Genomic DNA, 25,611 nt, shown 5'->3' with positions numbered 1-25,611 from the left:
AATACAGGCAAAAATATTTAGCTAAAAATCACCTTGTCTAAGATAGATTTATATGGTTATCAAAACTACATGGTAAGCGAAACACAGCGCTTAAATACGTGTTTCTAAAATCTATTGGGAAAATGAATGGTGTATAAACGTTTGGAACTATTTCCCTGTTTGACCGCTAGGTTTTATGGGAATTACGACTGATACTGTGGTGCTCTATAATTTTGTCAATAGATGTCAAACAATTTGTATCTTTTCAAGGGGTCTATCAAAGTAAAATGTTAGATTTATTTAGTTGACCTATTTCTAACCCCCATGCTTTTACAACAGGGTAAATTCATCAGGATTCACTTCCAAGGAGGAAAACTGGCTAAAGCTGACATTGAGACCTGTGAGTTGGTTTCCCTTGTTTCTCAATGCTTTCAATAAATCACACAGAATATTTGTTGGAGATTGAATCATCAAATGTAATGTTATCGTATGTTCTCTCTCTGTCTCTCTCTCTCTCTCTCTCTCTCTCTCTCTCTCTCTCTCTCTCTCTCTCTCTCTCTCTCTCAGACCTGCTAGAGAAGTCCAGAGTGGCCTTCCAGCTGCCCGCTGAGAGAGGCTACCATATCTTCTACCAGATGATGACCAACCACAAACCTGAGCTAGTTGGTAAGGCAAAGTACAGGTTAAGGTGAAATTATTTACACCACCATCTGTGGAACTTATTGAAATGTTTCCTAGTCCACACTGTTAATATTATTATAATGAGTACTTCCAAGGTAACAAGGCATCTAAACATGAGTCAGGTCTTTCAAGGTCTTTCATGGGAAAGATCAACTAATGCACTGTGATACACAAGTCCAGGAGCCTCAGTCCCCCTCTTTTGATGCTATGCATTATATACTGCATGTATCCTTGAGTCCATCTATTGAGTAAAGGAGGGAGAGATACTGTAAAGGTAGGACAGCAGAATTCTCAGTGATGTAACTGACAAGCCATTCTCTGTTGTCCACAGAAATGACACTCATCACCACCAACCCTTACGACTTCCCCATGATCAGCCAGGGTCAGATCAGTGTGGCCAGCATTGACGACAAGGTCGAGCTGGATGCCACCGATGTGAGTGATACAAAGTGTGAACCAAACTCTAGATATGGAATGGGTAGGACCACAATACACACTGAATGCATTGCTCCAATCCAACTTGATGGCAGCTGGCCACCTTGTGTTAGTTAGTCATGTGCTTCAAGGCCATTCTTCATGCCTTCACACTTCACCTTGAGGCATACACATGTAAGATATCAGAGACTGTCATTAAGTCCCCTGTGGAACTGTGTAAAACTCATATTGTACTGTGTTGGCCAAACGTAATCATGTGGAAATGAGAAGCCAGTTCATTCTAACCATCCCATTTGTTCTGGACTGAACACAGAACGGTAGTGTACTGTAGCTGAGCAGCCAGTTAATTCTAACCATCCCATTTGTTCTGGACTGAACACAGAACGGTAGTGTACTGTAACTGAGCAGCCAGTTAATTCTAACCATCCCATTTGTTCTGGACTGAACACAGAACGGTAGTGTACTGTAACTGAGCAGCCAGTTAATTCTAACCATCCCATTTGTTCTGGACTGAACACAGAACGGTAGTGTACTGTAACTGAGCAGCCATTTCATTCTAACCATCCCATTTGTTCTGGACTGAACACAGAACGGTAGTGTACTGTAACTGTTAATTCTAACCATCCCATTTGCAGCCAGTTAATTCTAACCATCCCATTTGTTCTGGACTGAACACAGAACTGTAGTGTACTGTAACTGAGCAGCCAGTTAATTCTAACCATCCCAACTGAACACCAGTACTGTAACTGAGCAGCCAGTTAATTCTAACCATCCCATTTGTTCTGGACTGAACACAGAACGGTAGTGTACTGTAACTGAGCAGCCAGTTAATTCTAACCATCCCATTTGTTCTGGACTGAACACAGAAGAACTGAGCAGTGTTAATTCTGTAATCCCATTTGTTCTGGACTGAACACAGAACAGTTCATTCTAACCATCCCATTTGTTCTGGACTGAACACAGAACGGTAGTGTACTGTAACTGAGCAGCCAGTTCATTCTAACCATCCTATTTGTTCTGGACTGAACACAGAACTGTAGTGTACTGTAACTGAGCAGCCAGTTAATTCTAACCATCCCATTTGTTCTGGACTGAACACAGAACGGTAGTGTACTGTAACTGAGCAAACTACCGTTCAGTTCCTCACTGTTGTACTTCCTCTTTAATACCAGGATGCAATTACAATCCTGGGCTTCTCTAACGATGAGAAAATGGCCATCTACAAGCTGACAGGAGCTGTAATGCACCATGGCAACTTGAAATTCAAGCAGAAGCAGCGTGAGGAGCAGGCCGAGTCAGATGGAACCGAGGGTGAGTCCCACTCGTAAGATGTAATATATGGAAAGCATTAGTCCCTTTCCCCAACGTAGAAGTAACAACGTAAGATGTTCATTCCACGGAAACGGATTTGTGTTGAGCTTTTCATTTAAAATGTATGACAAACAGAAATCATACATTTTACAGTTCAACAAACCATTCAACTCAATGTACAATGAACAATTTACACTGAACATATTACGAAAACACATTTACCGTGCAGTTGTGCAAAGTTTGGTAGCAAGAATTTTGGTAAAATCTCCCTCAGTTTTTTCTGTGCCCACGTTTTCCACAAACACTCTTAAATATCTGCTCTGAATTCAGATTTACATTTACATACATTTAAGTCATTTAGCAGACGCTCTTATCCAGAGCGACTTACAAATTGGTGCATTCACCTTATGACATCCAGTGGAGCAGCCACTTTACAATAGTGCATCTAAATCTTTTAAGGGGGGGGTGAGAGGGATTACTTTATCCTATCCTAGGTATTCCTTAAAGAGGTGGGGTTTCAGGTGTCTCCGGAAGGTGGTGATTGACTCCGCTGTCCTGGCGTCGTGAGGGAGTTTGTTCCACCATTGGGGGGCCAGAGCAGCGAACAGTTTTGACTGGGCTGAGCGGGAACTGTACTTCCTCAGTGGTAGGGAGGCGAGCAGGCCAGAGGTGGATGAACGCAGTGCCCTTGTTTGGGTGTAGGGCCTGATCAGAGCCTGGAGGTACTAAGGTGCCGTTCCCCTCACAGCTCCATAGGCAAGCACCATGGTCTTGTAGCGGATGCGAGCTTCAACTGGAAGCCAGTGGAGAGAGCGGAGGAGCGGGGTGACGTGAGAGAACTTGGGAAGGTTGAACACCAGACGGGCTGCGGCGTTCTGGATGAGTTGTAGGGTTTAATGGCACAGGCAGGGAGCCCAGCCAACAGCGAGTTGCAGTAATCCAGACGGGAGATGACAAGTGCCTGGATTAGGACCTGCGCCGCTTCCTGTGTGAGGCAGGGTCGTACTCTGCGGATGTTGTAGAGCATGAACCTACAGGAACGGGCCACCGCCTTGATGTTAGTTGAGAACGACAGGGTGTTGTCCAGGATCACGCCAAGGTTCTTAGCGCTCTGGGAGGAGGACACAGTGGAGTTGTCAACCGTGATGGCAAGATCATGGAACGGGCAGTCCTTCCCGGGAGGAAGAGCAGCTCCGTCTTGCCGAGGTTCAGCTTGAGGTGGTGATCCGTCATCCACACTGATATGTCTGCCAGACATGCAGAGATGCGATTCGCCACCTGGTCATCAGAAGGGGGAAAGGAGAAGATTAATTGTGTGTCGTCTGCATAGCAATGATAGGAGAGACCATGTGAGGTTATGACAGAGCCAAGTGACTTGGTGTATAGCGAGAATAGGAGAGGGCCTAGAACAGAGCCCTGGGGGACACCAGTGGTGAGAGCACGTGGTGAGGAGACGGATTCTCGCCACGCCACCTGGTAGGAGCGACCTGTCAGGTAGGACGCAATCCAAGCGTGGGCCGCGCCGGAGATGCCCAACTTGGAAAGGGTGGAGAGGAGGATCTGATGGTTCACAGTATCGAAGGCAGCCGATAGGTCTAGAAGGATGAGAGCAGAGGAGAGAGAGTTAGCTTTAGCAGTGCGGAGCGCCTCCATGATACAGAGAAGAGCAGTCTCAGTTGAATGACTAGTCTTGAAACCTGACTGATTTGGATCAAGAAGGTCATTCTGAAAGAGATAGCGGGAGAGCTGGCCAAGGACGGCACGTTCAAGAGTTTTGGAGAGAAAAGAAAGAAGGGATACTGGTCTGTAGTTGTTGACATCGGAGGGATCGAGTGTAGGTTTTTTCAGAAGGGGTGCAACTCTCGCTCTCTTGAAGACGGAAGGGACGTAGCCAGCGGTCAGGGATGAGTTGATGAGCGAGGTGAGGTAAGGGAGAAGGTCTCCGGAAATGGTCTGGAGAAGAGAGGAGGGGATAGGGTCAAGCGGGCAGGTTGTTGGGCGGCCGGCCGTCACAAGACGCGAGATTTCATCTGGAGAGAGAGGGAGAAAGAGGTCAGAGCACAGGGTAGGGCAGTGTGAGCAGAACCAGCGGTGTCGTTTGACTTAGCAAACGAGGATCGGATGTCGTCGACCTTCTTTTCAAAATGGTTGACGAAGTCATCTGCAGAGAGGGAGGAGGGGGGGGAGGGGAGGAGGATTCAGGAGGGAGGAGAAGGTTGCAAAGAGCTTCCTAGGGTTAGAGGCAGATGCTTGGAATTTAGAGTGGTAGAAAGTGGCTTTAGCAGCAGAGAGAGAAGAGGAAAATGTAGAGAGGAGGGAGTGAAAGGATGTCAGGTCCGCAGGGAGGCGAGTTTTCCTCCATTTCCGCTCGGCTGCCCGGAGCCCTGTTCTGTGAGCTCGCAATGAGTCGTCGAGCCACGGAGCGGGAGGGGAGGACTGAGCCGGCCTGGAGGATAGGGGACATAGAGAGTCAAAGGATGCAGAAAGGGAGGAGAGGAGGGTTGAGGAGGCAGAATCAGGAGATAGGTTGGAGAAGGTTTGAGCAGAGGGAAGAGATGATAGGATGGAAGAGGAGAGAGTAGCGGGGGAGAGAGAGCGAAGGTTGGGACGGCGCGATACCATCCGAGTAGGGGCAGTGGGAAGTGTTGGATGAGAGCGAGAGGGAAAAGGATACAAGGTAGTGGTCGGAGACTTGGAGGGGAGTTGCAATGAGGTTAGTGGAAGAACAGCATCTAGTAAAGATGAGGTCGAGCGTATTGCCTGCCTTGTGAGTAGGGGGGAAGGTGAGAGGGAGAGGTCAAAAGAGGAGAGGAGTGGAAAGAAGGAGGCAGAGAGGAATGAGTCAAAGGTAGACGTGGGGAGGTTAAAGTCGCCCAGAACTGTGAGAGGTGAGCCGTCCTCAGGAAAGGAGCTTATCAAGGCATCAAGCTCATTGATGAACTCTCCGAGGGAACCTGGAGGGCGATAAATGATAAGGATGTTAAGCTTGAAAGGGCTGGTAACTGTGACAGCATGGAATTCAAAGGAGGCGATAGACAGATGGGTAAGGGGAGAAAGAGAGAATGACCACTTGGGAGAGATGAGGATCCCGGTGCCACCACCCCGCTGACCAGAAGCTCTCGGGGTGTGCGAGAACACGTGGGCGGACGAAGAGAGAGCAGTAGGAGTAGCAGTGTTATCTGTGGTGATCCATGTTTCCGTCAGTGCCAAGAAGTCGAGGGACTGGAGGGAGGCATAGGCTGAGATGAACTCTGCCTTGTTGGCTGCAGATCGGCAGTTCCAGAGGCTACCGGAGACCTGGAACTCCACGTGGGTCGTGCGCGCTGGGACCACCAGATTAGGGTGGCGCGGCCACGCGGTGTGGAGCGTTTGTATGGTCTGTGCAGAGAGGAGAGAACAGGGATAGACAGACACATAGTTGACAGGCTACAGAAGAGGCTACGCTAATGCAAAGGAGATTGAATGACAAGTGGACTACACGTCTCGAATGTTCAGAAAGTTGAGCTTACGTAGCAAGAATCTTATTGACTAAAATGATTAAAAATGATACAGTACTGCTGAAGTAGGCTAGCTGGCAGTGGCTGCGTTGTTGACTTTGTAGGCTAGCTGGCAGTGGCTGCGTGGTTGATTCGGGGGCTAGCTGGCTAGCTAGCAGTGTTGATTACGTTACGTTGCGTTAAAAGAACGACAATAGCTGGCTAGGTAACCTAGAAAATCGCTTTAGACTACACAATTATCTTTGATACAGAGACGGCTATGTAGCTAGCTATGTAGCTAGCTACGATCAAACAAATCAAACCGTTGTACTGTAATGAAATGAAAATGTGATACTACCTGTGGAGCGAGGCGGAATGCGACCGGGTTGTTGAGTTCTAATCGGTAGACGTTGGCTAGCTGTTGGCTAGCTAGCTGTGTCTCCTACGTTAAGGACGACAAATAGCTGGCTGCGTTGTTGATTCAGGGGCTAGCTGGCTAGCTAGCTAGCTAGCAGTGTTGATTACGTTACGTTGCGTTAAAAGAACGACAATAGCTGGCTAGGGAACCTAGAAAATCGCTCTAGACTACACAATTATCTACACAATTATCTTTGATACAGAGACGGCTATGTAGCTAGCTATGTAGACGGTGGGCGTTAGTTAGCTGGCTAACTCAGATAACACAATGTCTGCAAATAGCACAACTGGGTGATTTGAAAAGTCATAGCAAATGAATAATATAATACCACTGCAAAAATACACTACACTACTGTACTGAACTATATACTACTGTACTGAACTACACAACTGTACTGAACTACACTACTGTACTGCACTATACACTACTGTACTGAACTACACAACTGTACTGAACTACACTACTGTACTGAACTACACACTACTGTACTGAACTATACACTACTGAACTGTACTGAACTATACACTACTGAACTGTACTGAACTACACACTACTGTACTGAACTATACACTACTGTTCTGTACTATACACTACTGTACTAAACTATACACTACTGAACTATACACTACTGAACTGTACTGAACTATACACTACTGTTCTGTACTATACACTACTGTACTAAACTATACACTACTGAACTGTACTGAACTATACACTACTGTTCTGTACTATACACTACTGTACTGAACTATACACTACTGTACTGAACTATACACTACTGTTCTGTACTATACACTACTGTACTAAACTATACACTTCTGTACTGAACTATACACTACTGAACTGTACTGAACTACACTACTGTACTGAACTATAAACTACTGAACTGTACTGAACTATACACTACTGTACTGAACTATAAACTACTGAACTGAACTATAAACTACTGTACTGAACTATAAACTACTGAACTGTACTGAACTATACACTACTGTACTGAACTATAAACTACTGTACTGAACTACACAACTGTACTGAACTACACTACTGTACTGCACTATACACTACTGTACTGAACTATAAACTACTGAACTGAACTATAAACTACTGAACTGTACTGAACTATACACTACTGTACTGTACTATACACTACTGTACTGAACGACACTACTGTACTGAACTATACACTACTGTACTGAACTATACACTACTGAACTGTACTGAACTATACACTACTGAACTGTACTGACTGTACTGAACTATACACTACTGTACTGAACTGTACTGAACTATACACTACTGTACTGAACTATACACTACTGTACTGAACTATACACTGTACTGTACTGTACTGCACTATACAACTGTACTGAACTATGTACTGAACTATAAACTACTGAACTGTACTGAACTATACACTACTGTACTGTACTATACACTACTGTACTGAACGACACTACTGTACTGCACTATACACTACTGTACTGAACTATACACTACTGTACTGAACTATAAACTACTGAACTGTACTGAACTATACACTACTGAACTGTACTGAACTATAAACTACTGTACTGTACTATACACTACTGTACTGAACTATACACTACTGTACTGTACTGAACTATAAACTACTGTACTGTACTGAACTATAAACTACTGTACTGTACTATACACTACTGTACTGAACTATACACTACTGTACTGTACTGAACTATAAACTACTGTACTGAACTATACACTACTGTACTGTACTATACACTACTGTACTGTACTGTTCAACCTTCCCAAGTTCTACACGTCACACTCCTCCGCTCTCTCCACTGGCTTCCAGTTGAAGCTCGCATACAAGACCATGGTGCTTGCCAACGGACTGCACCTCAGTACCTCCAGGCTCTGATCAGGCCCTACACCCAAACAAGGGCACGTTCATCCACCTACTGGCCTACTGTACCACTGAACTCAGCCCAGTCAAAACTGTTCGCTGCTCTGGCCCCCAATGGTGGAACAAACTCCCTCACGACGCCAGGACGGAGTCAATCACCACCTTCCGGAGACACCTGAAACCCCCCTCTTTAACCTCTTCCCTCTACTCGGGACGCTTGTACTGACTCTGAAATGCAAATGTACTGAACTAATAGTATTAGTTAAAGTTCATTAAAATACTGTACTGAACTATCCAGGCAACACAGATTTTTAAAATGCTGGACAGCATGAGAACTATACACTACTGCACCAATACACTACAACACAAAAGCACACACTAAACTGTACAATAAAATAGAAAACAGTCATTACCTTTCACCACTACTGTAAACACTATTGGGTCTTTATTTATTAAACATATAAAGCCAAGATACGTTATATGTAGACTGTGTGATAAATGAAAAAACGATTTCACAAGTAACATTTTTTTAAATTAAAAAAGTACTAAACTAAACACTACGTTTGTAATGCTACTTTAGGTATATAGTAAACGTTAATAAGCGATAAAAATCATCACGATGTAAAAATCATTAGCTGTCGTCTTGGAAAAAACTGAACTCCAAATGAAACTACGGTTCAACCAAGAATCAAAGATGATTCAATTCACAAGACTCTAGACAACATGGGGATGCTGTGGGAGTTGAATGCTCGGTCTTAAACACTGTGAAAAATTGCTGGAACAAGGATATTTATTTCCATTTTCTGTGATCACACTACGTTATGTTATAGCCACAACGTGATTTACCAGTTTTAAAAACGTGTGTTTCCTATCCACACATTCTAACCATATACACTATATTCCTGTAGGGCGCTGAAATACGATTTTTAACAAAATGTTCAAAAATAGAGGGTAGGAGCAACAAGTTAAGGAATACCTAGGATAGGATAAAGTAATCCTTCTCACCCCCCTTAAAAGATTTAGATGCACTATTGTAAAGTGGCTGTTCCACTGGATGTCATAAGGTGAATGCACCAATTTGTAAGTCGCTCTGGATAAGAGCGTCTGCTAAATGACTTAAATGTAAATGTAAATGTAACTATACACTACACTACTGTACTATACACTACTGTACTGAACTATACACTACTGTACTGTACTGAACTATACACTACACTACTGTACTGTACTATACACTACTGTACTGAACTATACACTACTGTACTGTACTGAACTATACACTACACTACTGTACTGTACTGAACTATAAACTACTGTACTGAACTATACACTACTGGGCTGAACTATACACTACTGTACTAGACACTACTGTACTAAACTATACACTACTGTACTGAACTACACACTACTGTACTGTACTAGACACTACTGTACTAAACTATACACTACTGTACTGAACTATACACTACTGTACTGAACTTTAAACTACTGTACTGTACTAGACACTACTGTACTAAACTATACACTACTGTACTATACACTACTGAACTGAACTATACACTACTGTACTGTACTATACACTACACTACTGTACTATACACTACTGAACTGAACTTTAAACTACTGTACTGTACTAGACACTACTGTACTAAACTATACACTACTGTACTGAACTATACACTACTGTACTATACACTACACTACTGTACTATACACTACTGAACTGAACTATACACTACTGTACTGAATTGATATGAGTAAAAACACTAACTAATTGGCAGGTCTACCTTTACTTGTTAATTCTGTAAAGTTTCATTGTTCTCCCGCCTCATGAGGTAACAGAATTTTAATGTACAAGGCAATGTGTTTTAAACTTACAGAAGGCAGAAACATTTCTGAAACAAGTGTTGATATTAGTAGTATTTCTAATACCGTTTAAGACGTTTTCTGCTGTTTTATAAAACTCATGTTCATTTGTTTGACCAGAAATCAAAGCATTTGTTTATTCCTCATTTTCAAGATGGCAAATGGTAAAACATACATAAATACATTCCTTAACTTCTCGAAAAATATAAACACTTAGCTTTCATTTGACACCCAATTTGAGATGCGCCTATGAACTTCCCATGTTGGTGCTCATTGGTCCTTTTACAGGGAAATGACCAAGACAGACGGTGCCACATGAACGTCAAGCAGGATATACATTTTGGAGATCCAATTCCAACCTCCAGAAATGATTTGAATAATGGATGTGGGTGAAAATGAAAACTGAACCGATAAAAGACGTCAGAATCAAGCGATCTGTTGTTGTTGGTTTTCTCTCCAGTGGCTGATAAAATCGGCTACCTGCTGGGCCTGAACTCAGCTGAGTTGCTGAAATGTCTGTGCTACCCCAGAGTGAAGGTCGGCAACGAGTACGTGACCAAGGGACAGACTGTGCCTCAGGTAAAGCGGTTAAATACACAGCATCAAACATTTTCTGACCACCTGAAATATTTTGGGGACAATTGCATTGCTTTTTATAAATACTTACGTTGTTTTTCCCAACCTTATCACTGGACATGGTCAATATATCATGTATTAATTTGAGGCGTTATCATTGAAGGTTTATAATGCAGTCATGGCTCTGGCCAAGTCCATCTATGAGAGGATGTTCTTGTGGATGGTCATCCGTATCAACGAGATGTTGGACACCAAGAATCCAAGACAGTTCTATATCGGTGTGCTTGATATTGCCGGATTTGAGATCTTTGATGTGAGTATGAGACCAGAACAAGACATTTAGTTGAGAAGGATTACAACCTTGTATCATGAAATGATCCCTTCTGAAATTCCATCAACAGTACAACAGCATGGAGCAGCTGTGCATCAACTTCACCAATGAGAAACTGCAACAGTTTTTCAACCACACCATGTTCGTCCTGGAACAAGAGGAGTACAAGAAGGAGGGAATCGTCTGGGCCTTCATTGACTTCGGCATGGACTTGGCTGCCTGCATTGAGCTTATTGAGAAGGTAAATTGTCTGTAAGGATTATATTGGGATGCAACATCAAAGCTCATAGGGAGCGCATTGATAGATATTATCACAATGGTAAAAATGTTCTGACTGTTGAGAACTCAATATGTTTCCTATTATGGCCCCGTAAATGAATATAATCCTATAAAATGATGTTTGCTAAAGAAATAAATGTGATCCTAAATGTAAAATGACACTCATTTGATAAACATCTCTTTTTGTAAAGCCATTGGGCATCTTCTCCATCCTTGAAGAGGAGTGCATGTTCCCCAAGGCTTCAGACACTACCTTCAAGAACAAGCTGAACGATCAACATCTTGGCAAAACCAAGGCATATGAGAAGCCCAAGCCTGCCAAAGGCAAGGCAGAAGCCCACTTCTCCCTGGTGCACTACGCCGGCACTGTGGACTACAACATCACTGGCTGGCTGGAGAAGAACAAGGACCCCCTGAACGACTCAGTTATTCAGATGTACGGGAAGTCCTCAGTCAAACTGTTGGCTGCTTTGTATCCTGCTGCCCCACCTGAGGGTAAGACTAGCATCAAGTCAAAAGATTAAATTAATAAGCAATAGTTACAACTCCAGCTGCCCCACCTGAGGGTAAGACCAGCATCAAGTCAAAAGATTAAATTAATAAGCAATAGTTACAACTCAGACCCACATTGGTTTTAAAGCACTGGCCACCATTACAGCTGCAGTGCTGGTTGTAGTCATTCATTACAGCTGCAGTGCTGGTTGTAGTCATTCATTACAGCTACAGTGCTGGTTGTAGTCATTCATTACAGCTGCAGTGCTGGTTGTCCTCATTCATTACAGCTGCAGTGCTGGTTGTAGTCATTCATTACAGCTGCAGTGATGGTTGTAGTCATTCATTACAGCTGCAGTGCTGGTTGTCCTCATTCATTACAGCTGCAGTGCTGGTTGTAGTCATTCATTACAGCTGCAGTGCTGGTTGTAGTCATTCATTACAGCTGCAGTGCTGGTTGTAGTCATTCATTACAGCTACAGTGCTGGTTGTCCTCATTCATTACAGCTGCAGTGCAGGTTGTCCTCATTCATTACAGCTGCAGTGCTGGTTGTCCTCATTCATTACAGCTGCAGTGCTGGTTGTAGTCATTCATTACAGCTACAGTGCTGGTTGTAGTCATTCATTACAGCTGCAGTGCTGGTTGTAGTCATTCATTACAGCTGCAGTGCTGGTTGTAGTCCTTCATTACAGCTGCAGTGCAGGTTGTAGTCATTCATTACAGCTGCAGTGCTGGCTGTAGTCATTCATTACAGCTGCAGTGCTGGTTGTCCTCATTCATTACAGCTGCAGTGCTGGTTGTCCTCATTCATTACAGCTGCAGTGCTGGTTGTAGCATGAGTGGAAGTAGGGAGAACACGCATTTTATGTCTCATAAAAGTGTTGAACGAAGTGTTGAATAACAACTTAAACATGAACTAACTCATTAAAACAGCACCGCTCTGCTGTATTTGTCGAGTCTTTCTCTAGTCATAGTTTATATCGTTTTTACATCTCAAAGTAGTAACTTTGTTGTGGGTCCGATTCTTGTTTTTACAGTCTATGGCTCGGGGAAACTGTACAGGCACGGTGCTCTGAGCTATCTGATTGGCCAGCAGTAGGCCTATACGTGCAGTTGATTTGCTCTCTACCTTCAGACATGAAACGGTTTAAAATCCCGATCGAGATGTTGGTGACCAATGCTTTAAATTCTTTGAATGAATCACAATTTATCAGGGTTATTTACTGGGTTCATTTACTCGTTCAATAGGTGTTATTTTGCACAATCCCGTTGGCAGCATTTGATTCTCTCATTTCTAAAGATCTTTTACTTATTCACATTTGAACAGATACAACCAAGAAAGGAGGCAAGAAGAAGGGTGGTTCCATGCAGACTGTGTCGTCCCAGTTCAGGGTGAGCTTTTGAAATGTGTATATTCAGTCCTCCAAAAGGAGCATTGATTAACATAAATGATTTCTGAGAAAATGGTTTGTAACCCTCTTCCAGGAGAACTTACAAAAGCTGATGACCAACTTGAGGAGCACTCATCCTCACTTTGTACGCTGCCTGATCCCCAACGAGTCAAAGACTCCAGGTACAAAAAATATTGAGTTAAATATGACATCTTATCAGTACAGTATCAGTAACCTTAACAAGCCACAATTCTTTAATCTGTTAATAAGTATTAAAGAGACATGGTTTGTTTTACCAGGTCTGATGGAGAACTTCCTAGTTATCCATCAGCTCAGGTGTAATGGTGTTCTGGAGGGTATCAGGATCTGCAGGAAGGGCTTCCCCAGCAGAATCATCTATGCTGACTTCAAGCAGAGGTACACTCATGCAACACACACACACACACACACACACACACACACACACCTGCTCCAAGGGTTTTCCCAGCATCAGAATAGGCTTAGCTTTTATGTAATATAACCAACCTATTACAACTTGACGTGTTAAAAATGTCTCCTCATTCAGGTACAAAGTACTGAATGCCAGTGTCATCCCAGAGGGCCAGTTCATGGACAACAAGAAGGCTTCTGAGAAGCTGCTTGGGTCCATTAATATAAATCACGACGATTACAAGTTTGGACACACCAAGGTCAGTCAAATACCACCCCCCCCCCCCCCCCCCTGTTCCCTTAAATGCTGACATCCAAACACAACTTCAATGATAATTTAAACATGAACCATTCAAACATCCAGTTGATTTATCCATCCTTTCATTCTTTCAGCTTCATTTAAAGGGTCAATCAGCAGTTGCATTTTTTGAATGATACATTAATGATATGGACCCATTGATTCTTGATATAACTTAATATAACGTATAAATGCCTCATGAGCTCAGTTCAACTGTGGAACCCGAAGGATACGCTTGTTTTACTCTAATGGTGTGTAAACTAAGTAAATGTAAACTAACACTATATAGCCTCAAAAAATGGTTAAACCTATCATTTAATAGCATGGATGGTCAGTCCTTGCATCCTGTCTATGAATTTGAGAGTTGTTACATTTCTCCAGCCCCATCCCTCTTTTTTTACTGAAATAGGGGCAGGGAGTACATTTTGTTATTTCTTCAACTGCTGATTGACATTTAAACTTGTGAAAAAGGTGGAAAACGTTTTCTTCAAATTCGTATAAGTATAGAAACTCAACTCATTATCATGTACATTGTGTTAGAGTGGTATGGCTTCAGTTATCTGTGTACATTATTCATCTACAACTCTGCAATAACTTCCAACTTCTAAACAAGCTGTCCCATGGTTTGTTTGTTAGCACTGCAATCTTTATATTGTTCAAATTAATCTAGTGATGTTGTTCCCCTGTTCTGATCCAACCCTTTCTATCTGTCACCATCTGACTCTGGTTCCAATGGCCATGTTGACCTGTGTCTCAGGTGTTCTTCAAAGCCGGTCTGCTGGGTGTCTTGGAGGAGATGAGAGATGAGAAGCTGGCTGTTCTGGTCGGCATGGTCCAGGCTCTCAGCCGTGGATTCCTCATGAGAAAAGAGTTCACCAAGATGATGGAGAGGAGGTGAGGAAGAGTAGACATCTTGGCAAAGCTTTCTGTGAACCACCTGAATGTAATGCATTATGATCACATACTGTATATGCTGTGAGTTGATCAGAATGAGAAAGTAGGTCTTATAATGTTCTATTAGTGCTGCAGTTTGGGATTTGGCAAAGCTGTTCAGTTGTAATTTGTATTGGTGATATTTATCCATTCATTATTAAATAACATAAAATGCCTCCTGATTTAAGCATGACCTGTCAGTCCTTGCATCTAGAACTCTGTCTATGAATGTAAGAGTTGTTCCATTTCCTTCGCTCCGTTCCTCAGCTGTATACTCAAAGTGTTGGGGGGGGGATGTTGTTCTTCAAATTCCAGAATGTAGCTTTAAGCATGTCACTCACCATGTCACTCTATCCTCTCTGTCGACCAGAGATGCCATCTTCACCGTCCAGTACAACATCCGTTCATTCATGAATGTGAAAACCTGGCCATGGATGAAGGTGTATTTCAAGATCAAGCCCCTGCTGAAGAGCGCTGAGACGGAGAAGGAGCTGGCCAACATGAAGGAGAACTTTGACAAGATGAAAACAGACCTGGCCAAGGCTCTGGCCAAGAAGAAGGAGTTGGAGGAGAAGATGGTGTCCATTCTGCAAGAGAAGAACGACCTGGCACTCCAAGTTGCATCTGTGAGTGAGAAATGATCCTCATGAGGTCATATTTTCATACACATGAATACACCATTTTTTATTGCACATGTTAAACATATATTTTATGAATATTGATTTGCTCTGAACTAAATAACTAAATAAATTCCATATTTTGATAAAGTGAGCAGGCTGATTTTTCTCCTGTTCTGAAATCAGGAATCAGAGAATCTGAATGATGCTGAGGAAAGGTGTGAGGGGCTCATCAAGAGCAAGATCCAGCTGGAGGCCAAACTCAAAGAAACGACAGAGAGGCTGGAGGATGAGGAGGAGATGAATGCTGAGTTGACTGCCAAGAAGAGGAAGCTGGAGGATGAGTGTTCTGAGCTGAAGAAGGACATTGATGACCTGGAGCTCACCCTGGCCAAAGTGGAGAAGGAGAAGCACGCCACTGAAAACAAGGTCTTGTGTCTTACCAAAGACAGTTTAACCAAACAATAACTCATACCATAATCAACAGAAAACATAGCTCAACAGAAATGGAATTCCAGATATATTGTGGGTGGCGGAAACATGAAGACAAAGAATAGTAGAATAGTGGTACTCCCCACGTTTATTGTATGTTCAGCTGCCGCTCGTTTCTAACTTCAGTACACTGGCATGGAGTACACTGCCACCTAGTGGTGAATCTATAGAACAGTACCTGTTGACACATTTCTAATCTGAATTAAATGAATGCAATACACATGAAACTAAATCTCCCATTTATGTGAAGTAACAAAAGGCTAATTATGTGGTGGCCGTTTTCAGGTTAAAAACCTGACAGAGGAGATGGCGTCTATGGATGAGAGTGTTGTCAAGCTGACCAAGGAGAAGAAAGCCCTCCAAGAGGCCCACCAGCAGACACTGGACGACCTGCAGGCAGAGGAGGACAAAGTCAACACTCTGACCAAGTCCAAGACCAAGCTGGAACAGCAAGTGGACGACGTGAGTGGATTTAGACATTTTGGCCACGATAGTATGTAAGATGTTATTATCTTTAGTTGTTTAGATTTGAACAATACATGTGTGTTTTTATCTTGTAGCTTGAGGGTTCTCTGGAGCAAGAGAAGAAGGTCCGTATGGACCTTGAGAGAGCCAAGAGAAAGCTGGAGGGAGATCTGAAACTGGCCCAGGAGTCCATAATGGACCTGGAGAATGACAAGCAGCAGTCTGATGAGAAAATCAAGAAGTAAGCAAACAATACCTGCCATATTGACAATAATGGCTGTTCTTGACTAATTCTGGTAATTATGAATTAGCATTTACATGCGGTACGTATGATACTCTAACTTCACTCTATTGAACCGAAACCAACCTTGCAATCAACATGTTTGTGTTTCTTAGGAAGGAGTTTGAGACATCCCAGCTCCTCAGTAAAATTGACGATGAACAGTCTCTGGGAGCTCAGCTACAGAAGAAGATCAAGGAACTCCAGGTACAGTACAGGACCTAAGCTCTAGTACAGTAAAGCACACACCTGAAACATTTCCTAAAAAAATATTCTGGTAGCACACATTTTTTGGAAGATGTGGTTTCTTACCGTTGTGGTTTTGATTCCCGCATGGGATGCTATCTACTGAATATATTAGTGTAACTGGTTTCGAATGAACACATTTAAAAAATATATATAGTATTATTGTTTTATGTATTGTAGTATCCATCAACTGTGCTTCTGCCCCCTGTTCTAGGCCCGTATTGAGGAGCTGGAGGAGGAAATCGAGGCTGAGCGTGCTGCCAGGGCTAAGGTTGAGAAGCAGAGAGCCGATCTCTCCAGGGAACTTGAGGAGATCAGCGAGAGGCTGGAGGAGGCTGGAGGCGCCACTGCTGCTCAGATTGAGATGAACAAGAAGCGTGAGGCAGAGTTCCAGAAGCTGCGTCGTGATCTTGAAGAGTCCACCCTGCAGCATGAGTCCACAGCCGCCGCTCTGCGCAAGAAACAGGCTGACAGTGTGGCTGAGCTCGGGGAGCAGATTGACAACCTGCAGCGTGTCAAACAGAAGCTGGAGAAGGAGAAGAGTGAGTACAAGATGGAGATTGATGACCTCTCCAGCAACATGGAGACCGTCGCCAAGGCTAAGGTGAGTAGTGATGTTTTGATCAAGCAGTGTTGAGGAGGGTCAACGACATTACCATTCAAGTGAACTGAAGTTGACAGGAGTCTCATATATAAAGTAATGATGGAACATGGTTTCACTAACAGGGCAATCTGGAGAAGATGTGCCGTACTCTTGAGGACCAGCTGAGTGAGATCAAGACTAAGAATGATGAGAATGTTCGCCAGATCAACGACATCAGTGGACAGAGGGCCAGACTCCTGACAGAAAATGGTACCATCATCAACAATGAACAACAAACCAATTCATTCTTCAGTTAAACACAATAACATGTATTGGGGGCTGTATCCACGTATTCCAGTCCACAGAGTTTATACTGTTCTGACTTAAACTGTAATGGTCTCACTTTAGAGCCATTTGTTACATTATCAGAAAAAAATATTTTATTCAGACTAATACTTTTGAAAACTAGATGATTACTTATTTGATTACTTTTAAATTGAGAAATTATGTTTGGCAAAAAATACATTGACTTCATTTGTTTTCTCGCAAGTTTGCACCTGAGCGAGTCTGACCACAATTCAGAGACCACTTTGATGACTCACCAAATGGGTTTGATGGATGTTTTTTGTCTGCTTCTAATGCCTCGTAAGGGAAAGTAATCCAAAAGTAATGTAAAGTAATCAGATTACATTATTGAGTTTGAGTAATGCAAAAGTTACGTTACTGATTACACTTGGACAGGTAACTAGTAACTGTAATGGGCTACATTTAGAAAGTAACCTACCAAACCCTGAATATTCAACACCTGACATTGCCCTACGTTACCTTGAAATACATGTTCAATCTTAGAGAACAAAGACAGACCCAATTAACAAGATGTCCCTCTGTCCCTGCAGGTGAGTTTGGCCGCCAGCTGGAGGAGAAGGAATCCCTGGTGTCTCAGCTGACCAGAGGCAAACAGGCCTTCACCCAGCAGGTAGAGGAGCTGAAGAGGCAGATTGAGGAGGAGGTCAAGGTAAGAGAATTTCAAAATCCCAATGTGTCCCTCGAGACAAAATGATTGCCCACACCTGATATAGACGGTAACCAGGCCACCCTCAGAGACTTCTACTGTCATATGTTTTACTATCTCTCTTAGTCTTTACATTTCTCTATCTTTGTCTCGAAAAGGCTAAAAACGCACTGGCCCACGGTGTCCAGTCTGCCCGCCATGACTGTGACCTCCTGAGAGAGCAGTTTGAGGAGGAGCAGGAGGCCAAGGCAGAGCTGCAACGCGGCATGTCCAAGGCCAACAGTGAGGTGGCTCAGTGGAGGACTAAGTATGAAACTGATGCCATCCAGCGCACAGAAGAGCTGGAGGAGTCAAAGTGAGTCGCACGGAACAGCAAAACTCAAATATAGGGTGTGGATAGTGAGTGGTAGGGAACTCTAAAAAAAGGTCGCGTTGAGATGTATTGTAACGTTTGTAAACCCTCTGTCGTCAAACAGGAAGAAGCTGGCCCAGCGTCTGCAGGAGGCTGAGGAGACCATTGAGGCGACCAACTCCAAGTGTGCCTCCCTGGAGAAGACCAAGCAGAGGCTGCAGGGAGAGGTGGAGGACCTTATGATTGACGTTGAGAGAGCAAACGCCATGGCCTCCAACCTAGACAAGAAGCAGAGGAACTTTGACAAGGTGAAAATTAATTATCCTCAACCTAGAGTGATATTTTCTGTCTGCTGTATGATCAAATGTAGCATAACTCCACCATATGTCTGATTCAAAACTATTCATCAAGACCTAATGAATATACCATGGATTTACCTAGGTTCTGGCAGAGTGGAAGCAGAAGTATGAGGAGGGCCAGGCTGAGCTGGAAGGAGCTCAGAAGGAGGTTCGCTCAATGAGCACTGAACTCTTCAAGATGAAGAACTCCTACGAGGAGGCTCTGGATCATCTGGAGACTCTGAAGAGAGAGAACAAGAACCTGCAACGTGAGCATTTGACAGCAGTTCTATTGGGCTCATGTTTGACTAGTGTAAACATCAACATTTACATTTTTTTCAACTTATAATCGTTATTCCTTTGAACAACCCAAAGGAGTGGGGGCATTTAGATCTACAAGAACCTATGAAGTGCTGATTAATTCATGAATCAAATTGTATTTGTTACCTGCTTCGTAAAAAACTGGTGCTTTACGGCCCTTCAAATCAAATTAAATCAAATGTTATTTGTCACATACACATGGTTAGCAGATGTTAATGCGAGTGTAGCGAAATGCTTGTGCTTCTAGTTCCCGACAATGCAGTAATAACCAACAAGTAATCTAACTAACAATTCCAAAACTACTGTCTTATACACCTTCCCTACAATGCAGCGAGAAAAAAAGGAAATAATAGTGAACAAATAACACAAGGAATAAATACACAATGAGTAACAATAACTTGGCCATGTACACAAGACACCAGTACCGAGTCGATGTGTAGATGTGTAGATCGTTACATAGTAACCAAAAGCTACCCAGACTTATGGCTTGGGGTAGAAGCTGTTTAGGGTCCTGTCTGTTCCAGACTTGATGCATTGGTACTGCTTGCCATGCGGTAGCAGAGAGAACAGTCAATGATTTGGGTGGCTGGAGTCTTTGACAATATTTAGGGCATTCCCTGACACCGGCTGGTATAGAGGTCCTGGATGGCAGGAAGCTCGGCACCAGTAATTATTATGATTCAATGTCAACTTCATTGCATTGACAATACCCACTGAAAATCTCCCAAGTCTAAACTGATCCTGTGTTTGGTGTGTGCAGAGGAGATCGGTGACCTAACTGAGCAGATCGGAGAGACTGGCAAGAGCATCCATGAGTTGGAGAAGGCCAAGAAGACCGTGGAGACAGAGAAGTCTGAGATCCAGACCGCTCTGGAGGAGGCTGAGGTACAAACTGCAGCTGTTTGATGGGAAAAGCAGGGTTCATTTGATCATTTGATCATTTGGATCCCCATGAGCTTTTGCAGAAGCCTCAGCTACGCTTCCTGGGGTCCACAAAACACACAAGACAACAAATAACAAAACACTGATAGACAGTCACACAAATGTAAAATACGATATACAAACAATACAACTAAAGTGGTACACTAGCCAACGCCAGCTACAGTCCCACACTCCCTGTATTGGTGTTTATTGTAGTCATATATATTTAATTCCTTGTGTTATACACATCCAAATTTATTGAACACAATTGGCCTGACTGCTTCTCTTTGTCCAGGGAACACTGGAGCACGAGGAATCCAAGATTCTGCGTGTGCAGCTGGAGCTGAACCAGATCAAGGGTGAGGTGGACAGGAAGCTGGCTGAGAAGGACGAGGAGATGGAGCAGATCAAGAGGAACAGCCAGAGGATGGTTGACTCCATGCAGAGCAACCTGGATTCTGAGATCAGGAGCAGGAATGATGCCCTGAGGGTGAAGAAAAAGATGGAGGGAGACCTGAACGAGATGGAGGTTCAGCTGAGCCACTCCAACAGGCAGGCCGCTGAGGCCCAGAAACAGCTGAGGAACGTCCAGGGACAGCTCAAGGTAAAGGGACTGGGATATCAGGCAAAACAATCTGAAGGTTAGGGAGAGATTTGTTTGTGAATCTATAGAAAAGACCTTAATAGATTTGATTAATATAGTGTCGAAAAGTAGAGATATTGGGGAAATTCTTAACTAACATTTATTTCACTGACCCTTTTATTTGATTTTGTTTTACCTTTATTTAACCAGGCAAGATCAGTTAAGAAAAATTCTTATTTTCAATGACGGCCTAGGAACAGTGGGTTAACTTCCTGTTCAGGGGCAGAACGACAGATTTGTACCTTGTCTGCTCGGGGGTTTGAACTTGCAACCTTCCGATAACTAGTCCAACACTCTAACCACTACGCTACCCTGCCGCCCCATCACCTCTACTTCCACAAGTCCTAATGAACCCATGTCATTGTGAACCCCAGGATGCCCTGTTGCACCTTGATGACGCCGTCCGCGCTGCAGATGATATGAAGGAGCAGGCAGCCATGGTGGAGCGTAGGAACGGTCTGATGGTGGCTGAAATCGAGGAGCTGAGAGTTGCTCTGGAGCAGACAGAGAGAGGCCGCAAAGTTGCTGAGACTGAGCTGGTAGACGCCAGCGAGCGTGTTGGACTGCTGCACTCCCAGGTATGGGTCAAAATCCGTTTCTAATGAAACTCAACCAAGCATACGGTTTCTGCCTTGTTACCTGAAAGTTGTCTTGAGAGTCACATGTTGTTTCGTACTTCTCCTCCAGAACATCAGCCTTCTGAACTCCAAGAAGAAGCTGGAGTCTGACCTGGTGCAGGTGCAGGGAGAGGTGGAAGACATTGTCCAGGAGGCCAGGAATGCAGAGGAGAAGGCCAAGAAGGCCATCACTGATGTGAGTCCTTATGATCTGTTCAATTGCATTCACTTTTTAAAATGTATTTGACCTTTATTTAACTAGGCAAGCTAGTTAAGAACAACTTCTTATTTTCAATGACGGCCTCGGAACAGTGGGTTCACTGCCTTAACTTGATTTGTATCCAAAGGCCAATGGTATCTGGGATGGTTTAACAGAAAAAAAGATCTCAGAGGAATGTTATGATTGGTGCCAAATGGTGCAGAAATTAAACAAACTACTATTCCAGGCGGCCATGATGGCTGAGGAGCTGAAGAAGGAGCAGGACACCAGTTCTCACCTGGAGAGGATGAAGAAGAACCTGGAGGTCACAGTCAAGGACCTGCAGCACCGTCTGGATGAGGCTGAGAATCTGGCCATGAAGGGAGGCAAGAAGCAGCTCCAGAAACTGGAGTCCAGGGTGAGTTAACAGCAGGGTGGATTGAAAAACAGATTGCTGGAAATGTATTTAATCATACAAATACACGGGAGAATTGTGTAATGACTTTCTCTCAATAGATAATGAAATTGTATCATTACAGATCCCGTCAATTAAAATAGTGAAAGTACATAGGAACTGACAACAATTGTGCCTCCTTGACTGGTTAGAAGAATATACCTCTGTTGTACTAAGATTTGTTGCGTCTGATTTCACCACCTCAAACAAACGCCTTTCGTCCATAAAGGTTCGAGAGCTCGAGACTGATGTGGAGGCTGAGCAGAGAAGAGGTGTAGATGCGGTCAAGGGAGTCCGCAAGTATGAGCGCAAAGTCAAGGAGCTCACCTACCAGGTAACAGAAAGTGCCTTCATCCCAAACTTGACACTAACACAGACAGGTTTGTGTCTAACACTTTGGTGCATTGATTCTTTGATCTTGTCCCACAGACTGAGGAGGATAAGAAGAATGTTGTCAGACTTCAGGACCTGGTAGATAAGCTGCAGATGAAAGTCAAGGCCTACAAGAGGCAGGCTGAGGAAGCGGTGAGTCACATACTTTGTCAGCGTACATTGATAAACATATTTTTCCCCTTGTAGACATTACAAACCTTAATATCCATACAGTTTAGTTTAGGCTTTAACCAATGCCCGCAAAGAAGAGCACTGATTGGTAGATAGGTTACAAAAAATGGCAAAGGAATTAACTTGTTACAGGAATGCTTTATATCTGCAAGGACTGGGGAGTTTATCAGGATGAAGAAAAAAACAGAATGGTGTAAAGCACAGGCAACATCCTAGAGAAAAACCACTTTCAGTCTGCTTTTCACCAGACACTGGGAGACAAATGAACCTTTCAGCTCAACAATAACCTAAAACACAAGGACACATCTACACTTGAGTTTCTTACCAAGAAAACAGGGAATGTTCCGGATTGGCCTAGTAAGGAAACTAAAGGAAAGGAGGAACGGTGATATCAGGTGTGGCTAAAGTTATTCATGGCCCAAATTCACCCTGTGAATGGGAGGATTTCCATCCCACTCGCCATCCACTTCTTTCGGTGTAGGTGGACCAGGAGTGGGGTATAATGTCCACCTTTAGAATTTAGTCTGATTTCAGCCATATTGATCGCTAAAATGGGCTACAAAAGCACAAAAAAAAACGAGTCTATCGTTCCGGACCTGTACAGGCCGTCAGTTCATTCACTTAACTAAAAAACATTTTTAACAGCCAATAAATGAAGATAAAATAGCTTACAGACAAATACTCGCTCCAAACACATTCTTTAAACAGACTCACTCATCCAGAGAGAGTAGGGTTACGTGCCTTGCTCAAGGGAACACCGGCAGACTTTCACCTAGTCGTCTGGGGGGTTTCAATCCAGCAACCTTTCGATTACTGGCCCTACGCTCTTAACCGCTAGGCTATCTGTGTGTAGCATTAACTGTGGGTAGCTAATGAGAAGGATTTTGACTTATATCTGCTTGAAAAATGATGGCGAGACTTAAAAATGTCTGTATGGCAATGATCAACATCCAAATGGACAGATCTTGAATAATGATGAAAGACAATCCAGATATTTAGACATAAAGACACAAAGACACAGCTAAAGATGTGAATACCTATCTAGTCCTAATATAGTTTTTTATTTTTTATTTATTAATACCAATGTTTTTTTTTTTAATTGTTCTTCTACTTTGATATTCCAGAATGTTTTGTAGATCGTTGGCAACAAAAGAAAACGAATTTAAATCCATTTTAATCTGAATTTGTAACACTATAAAATGTGATGTTATCCAAGGGGGTGTGAATACTTGTTTTAGACACTGAACATCCCTGGAGGCAGTGGTTTGATCCCCCATTTCACCACTCATTCTCTCTGCTGGATCATCCATCTCCATATATACATTGTTTTCCAAAATCTGTCAATAAAAAAGTACTTTAAAATACCTATCATATTAACTTGCTACCTGAAGCTTCAAACTTTGAACGCTGATTTGATGCTCCCCCTCTCTTTTCCGCACCCAGGAGGAACAAGCCAACGGCCACATGTCTAAGTTCAGGAAGGTTCAGCATGAGCTGGAGGAGGCTGAGGAGCGTGCTGACATCGCTGAGTCTCAAGTCAACAAGCTCAGAGCCAAGACCCGCGACACTGGAAAGGTACGGAGCTGCTACTAAACCTAAACCTGACTCATGTTCAAATATGGCCACATCAACACCACTCATGAGTCGGTCCTCACAGAGGTCAATACCAAACTTTTACACTCACTAAAATGTATTTAAGATCTATAAGAAGCACATTTCAGGTTGGGTCAAAATAGATGAATTCAAAAGTAAAATGGTACTTCAAAATTGAAAATCAAAGCTCAGCCTTTAATGCTTCATCCATTACATTATCTCTAACTGTTCATATATTCATATATTTTACATGTTCATTATTAATACTCATCCATTATTTTCTTTCTGTCTTCCTTACAGGGCAAAGAAGTTGCTGAATAAACAAGACCAAAGTCTTACATCATTTTCCTGTGTTGCATAAAATATGATTTTCACGGTGAAAATGTTTAACTTTGAATAAAAACGTGTCGGCTTACATACACTCTCTTTGTGACTGTGGACTCATTACTCAGCAAACAGCTGTTTCATATCATACAAATATTGTACTTTAATTTAATCTAAGATTCCAAAAACAACAATGCGGTCTATGTGTAGCTATGGCAGAAAGCGTTGTTTAGATATTATCAAATAGACCAGCTAATACCATCCTACCATTACACATTAATACCATCCTACCATTACACATTAATACCATCCTACCATTACACATTAATATCATCCTACCATTACACATTAGTATTATCCTACCGTTACACATTAGTATCATCCTACCGTTACACATTAGTATCATCCTACCGTTACACATTAATATCATCCTACCATTACACATGAATATCATCCTACCATTACACATTAATATCACCCTACCATTACACATTAGTATCATCCTACCATTACACATTAGTATCATCCTACCATTACTCATTAATACCATCCTACCATTACACATAAATATCATCCTACCATTACTCATTAATACCATCCTACCATTACTCATTAATACCATCCTACCATTACACATTAGTATCATCCAACCATTACACATTAATATCATCCTACCATTACTCATTAATATCATCCTACCATTACACATTAGTATTATCCTACCGTTACACATTAGTATCATCCTACCGTTACACATTAGTATCACCCTACCATTACACATTAGTATCATCCTACCATTACACATTAGT

The 25,611-nt window shown here is 42.8% G+C and overlaps 1 protein-coding gene across 1 annotated transcript in view; it reads left to right on the top strand.

Annotated features, from left to right (window-relative positions):
- Positions 1–24,904, top strand: part of LOC115120786 (myosin heavy chain, fast skeletal muscle) — a 28,421-nt gene extending 3,517 nt beyond the window's left edge. The window contains exons 9-41 of the mRNA XM_065005965.1: positions 319–379; positions 547–645; positions 992–1,095; positions 2,268–2,406; positions 10,512–10,630; positions 10,791–10,940; positions 11,029–11,199; positions 11,429–11,732; positions 13,058–13,122; positions 13,216–13,303; positions 13,421–13,538; positions 13,687–13,810; positions 14,606–14,742; positions 15,152–15,407; positions 15,585–15,827; positions 16,176–16,352; positions 16,451–16,596; positions 16,752–16,842; positions 17,096–17,485; positions 17,608–17,734; positions 18,361–18,479; positions 18,635–18,831; positions 18,953–19,136; positions 19,270–19,435; positions 20,248–20,372; positions 20,704–21,012; positions 21,426–21,629; positions 21,739–21,864; positions 22,115–22,285; positions 22,551–22,655; positions 22,751–22,846; positions 24,329–24,460; positions 24,779–24,904. Coding sequence (XP_064862037.1) covers positions 319–379; positions 547–645; positions 992–1,095; positions 2,268–2,406; positions 10,512–10,630; positions 10,791–10,940; positions 11,029–11,199; positions 11,429–11,732; positions 13,058–13,122; positions 13,216–13,303; positions 13,421–13,538; positions 13,687–13,810; positions 14,606–14,742; positions 15,152–15,407; positions 15,585–15,827; positions 16,176–16,352; positions 16,451–16,596; positions 16,752–16,842; positions 17,096–17,485; positions 17,608–17,734; positions 18,361–18,479; positions 18,635–18,831; positions 18,953–19,136; positions 19,270–19,435; positions 20,248–20,372; positions 20,704–21,012; positions 21,426–21,629; positions 21,739–21,864; positions 22,115–22,285; positions 22,551–22,655; positions 22,751–22,846; positions 24,329–24,460; positions 24,779–24,799 — 5,064 coding nt within the window. The 3' untranslated portion in view covers positions 24,800–24,904. The remainder of the gene's footprint in view (positions 1–318; positions 380–546; positions 646–991; positions 1,096–2,267; positions 2,407–10,511; positions 10,631–10,790; positions 10,941–11,028; positions 11,200–11,428; positions 11,733–13,057; positions 13,123–13,215; positions 13,304–13,420; positions 13,539–13,686; positions 13,811–14,605; positions 14,743–15,151; positions 15,408–15,584; positions 15,828–16,175; positions 16,353–16,450; positions 16,597–16,751; positions 16,843–17,095; positions 17,486–17,607; positions 17,735–18,360; positions 18,480–18,634; positions 18,832–18,952; positions 19,137–19,269; positions 19,436–20,247; positions 20,373–20,703; positions 21,013–21,425; positions 21,630–21,738; positions 21,865–22,114; positions 22,286–22,550; positions 22,656–22,750; positions 22,847–24,328; positions 24,461–24,778) is intronic.
- The last annotated feature ends 707 nt before the right edge of the window (positions 24,905–25,611 follow it).

Source organism: Oncorhynchus nerka, linkage group LG20 (assembly GCF_034236695.1).
Source record: "Oncorhynchus nerka isolate Pitt River linkage group LG20, Oner_Uvic_2.0, whole genome shotgun sequence".
NCBI lineage: Eukaryota > Metazoa > Chordata > Actinopteri > Salmoniformes > Salmonidae > Oncorhynchus > Oncorhynchus nerka.
This window is presented reverse-complemented; position numbering and strand designations above follow the sequence as displayed.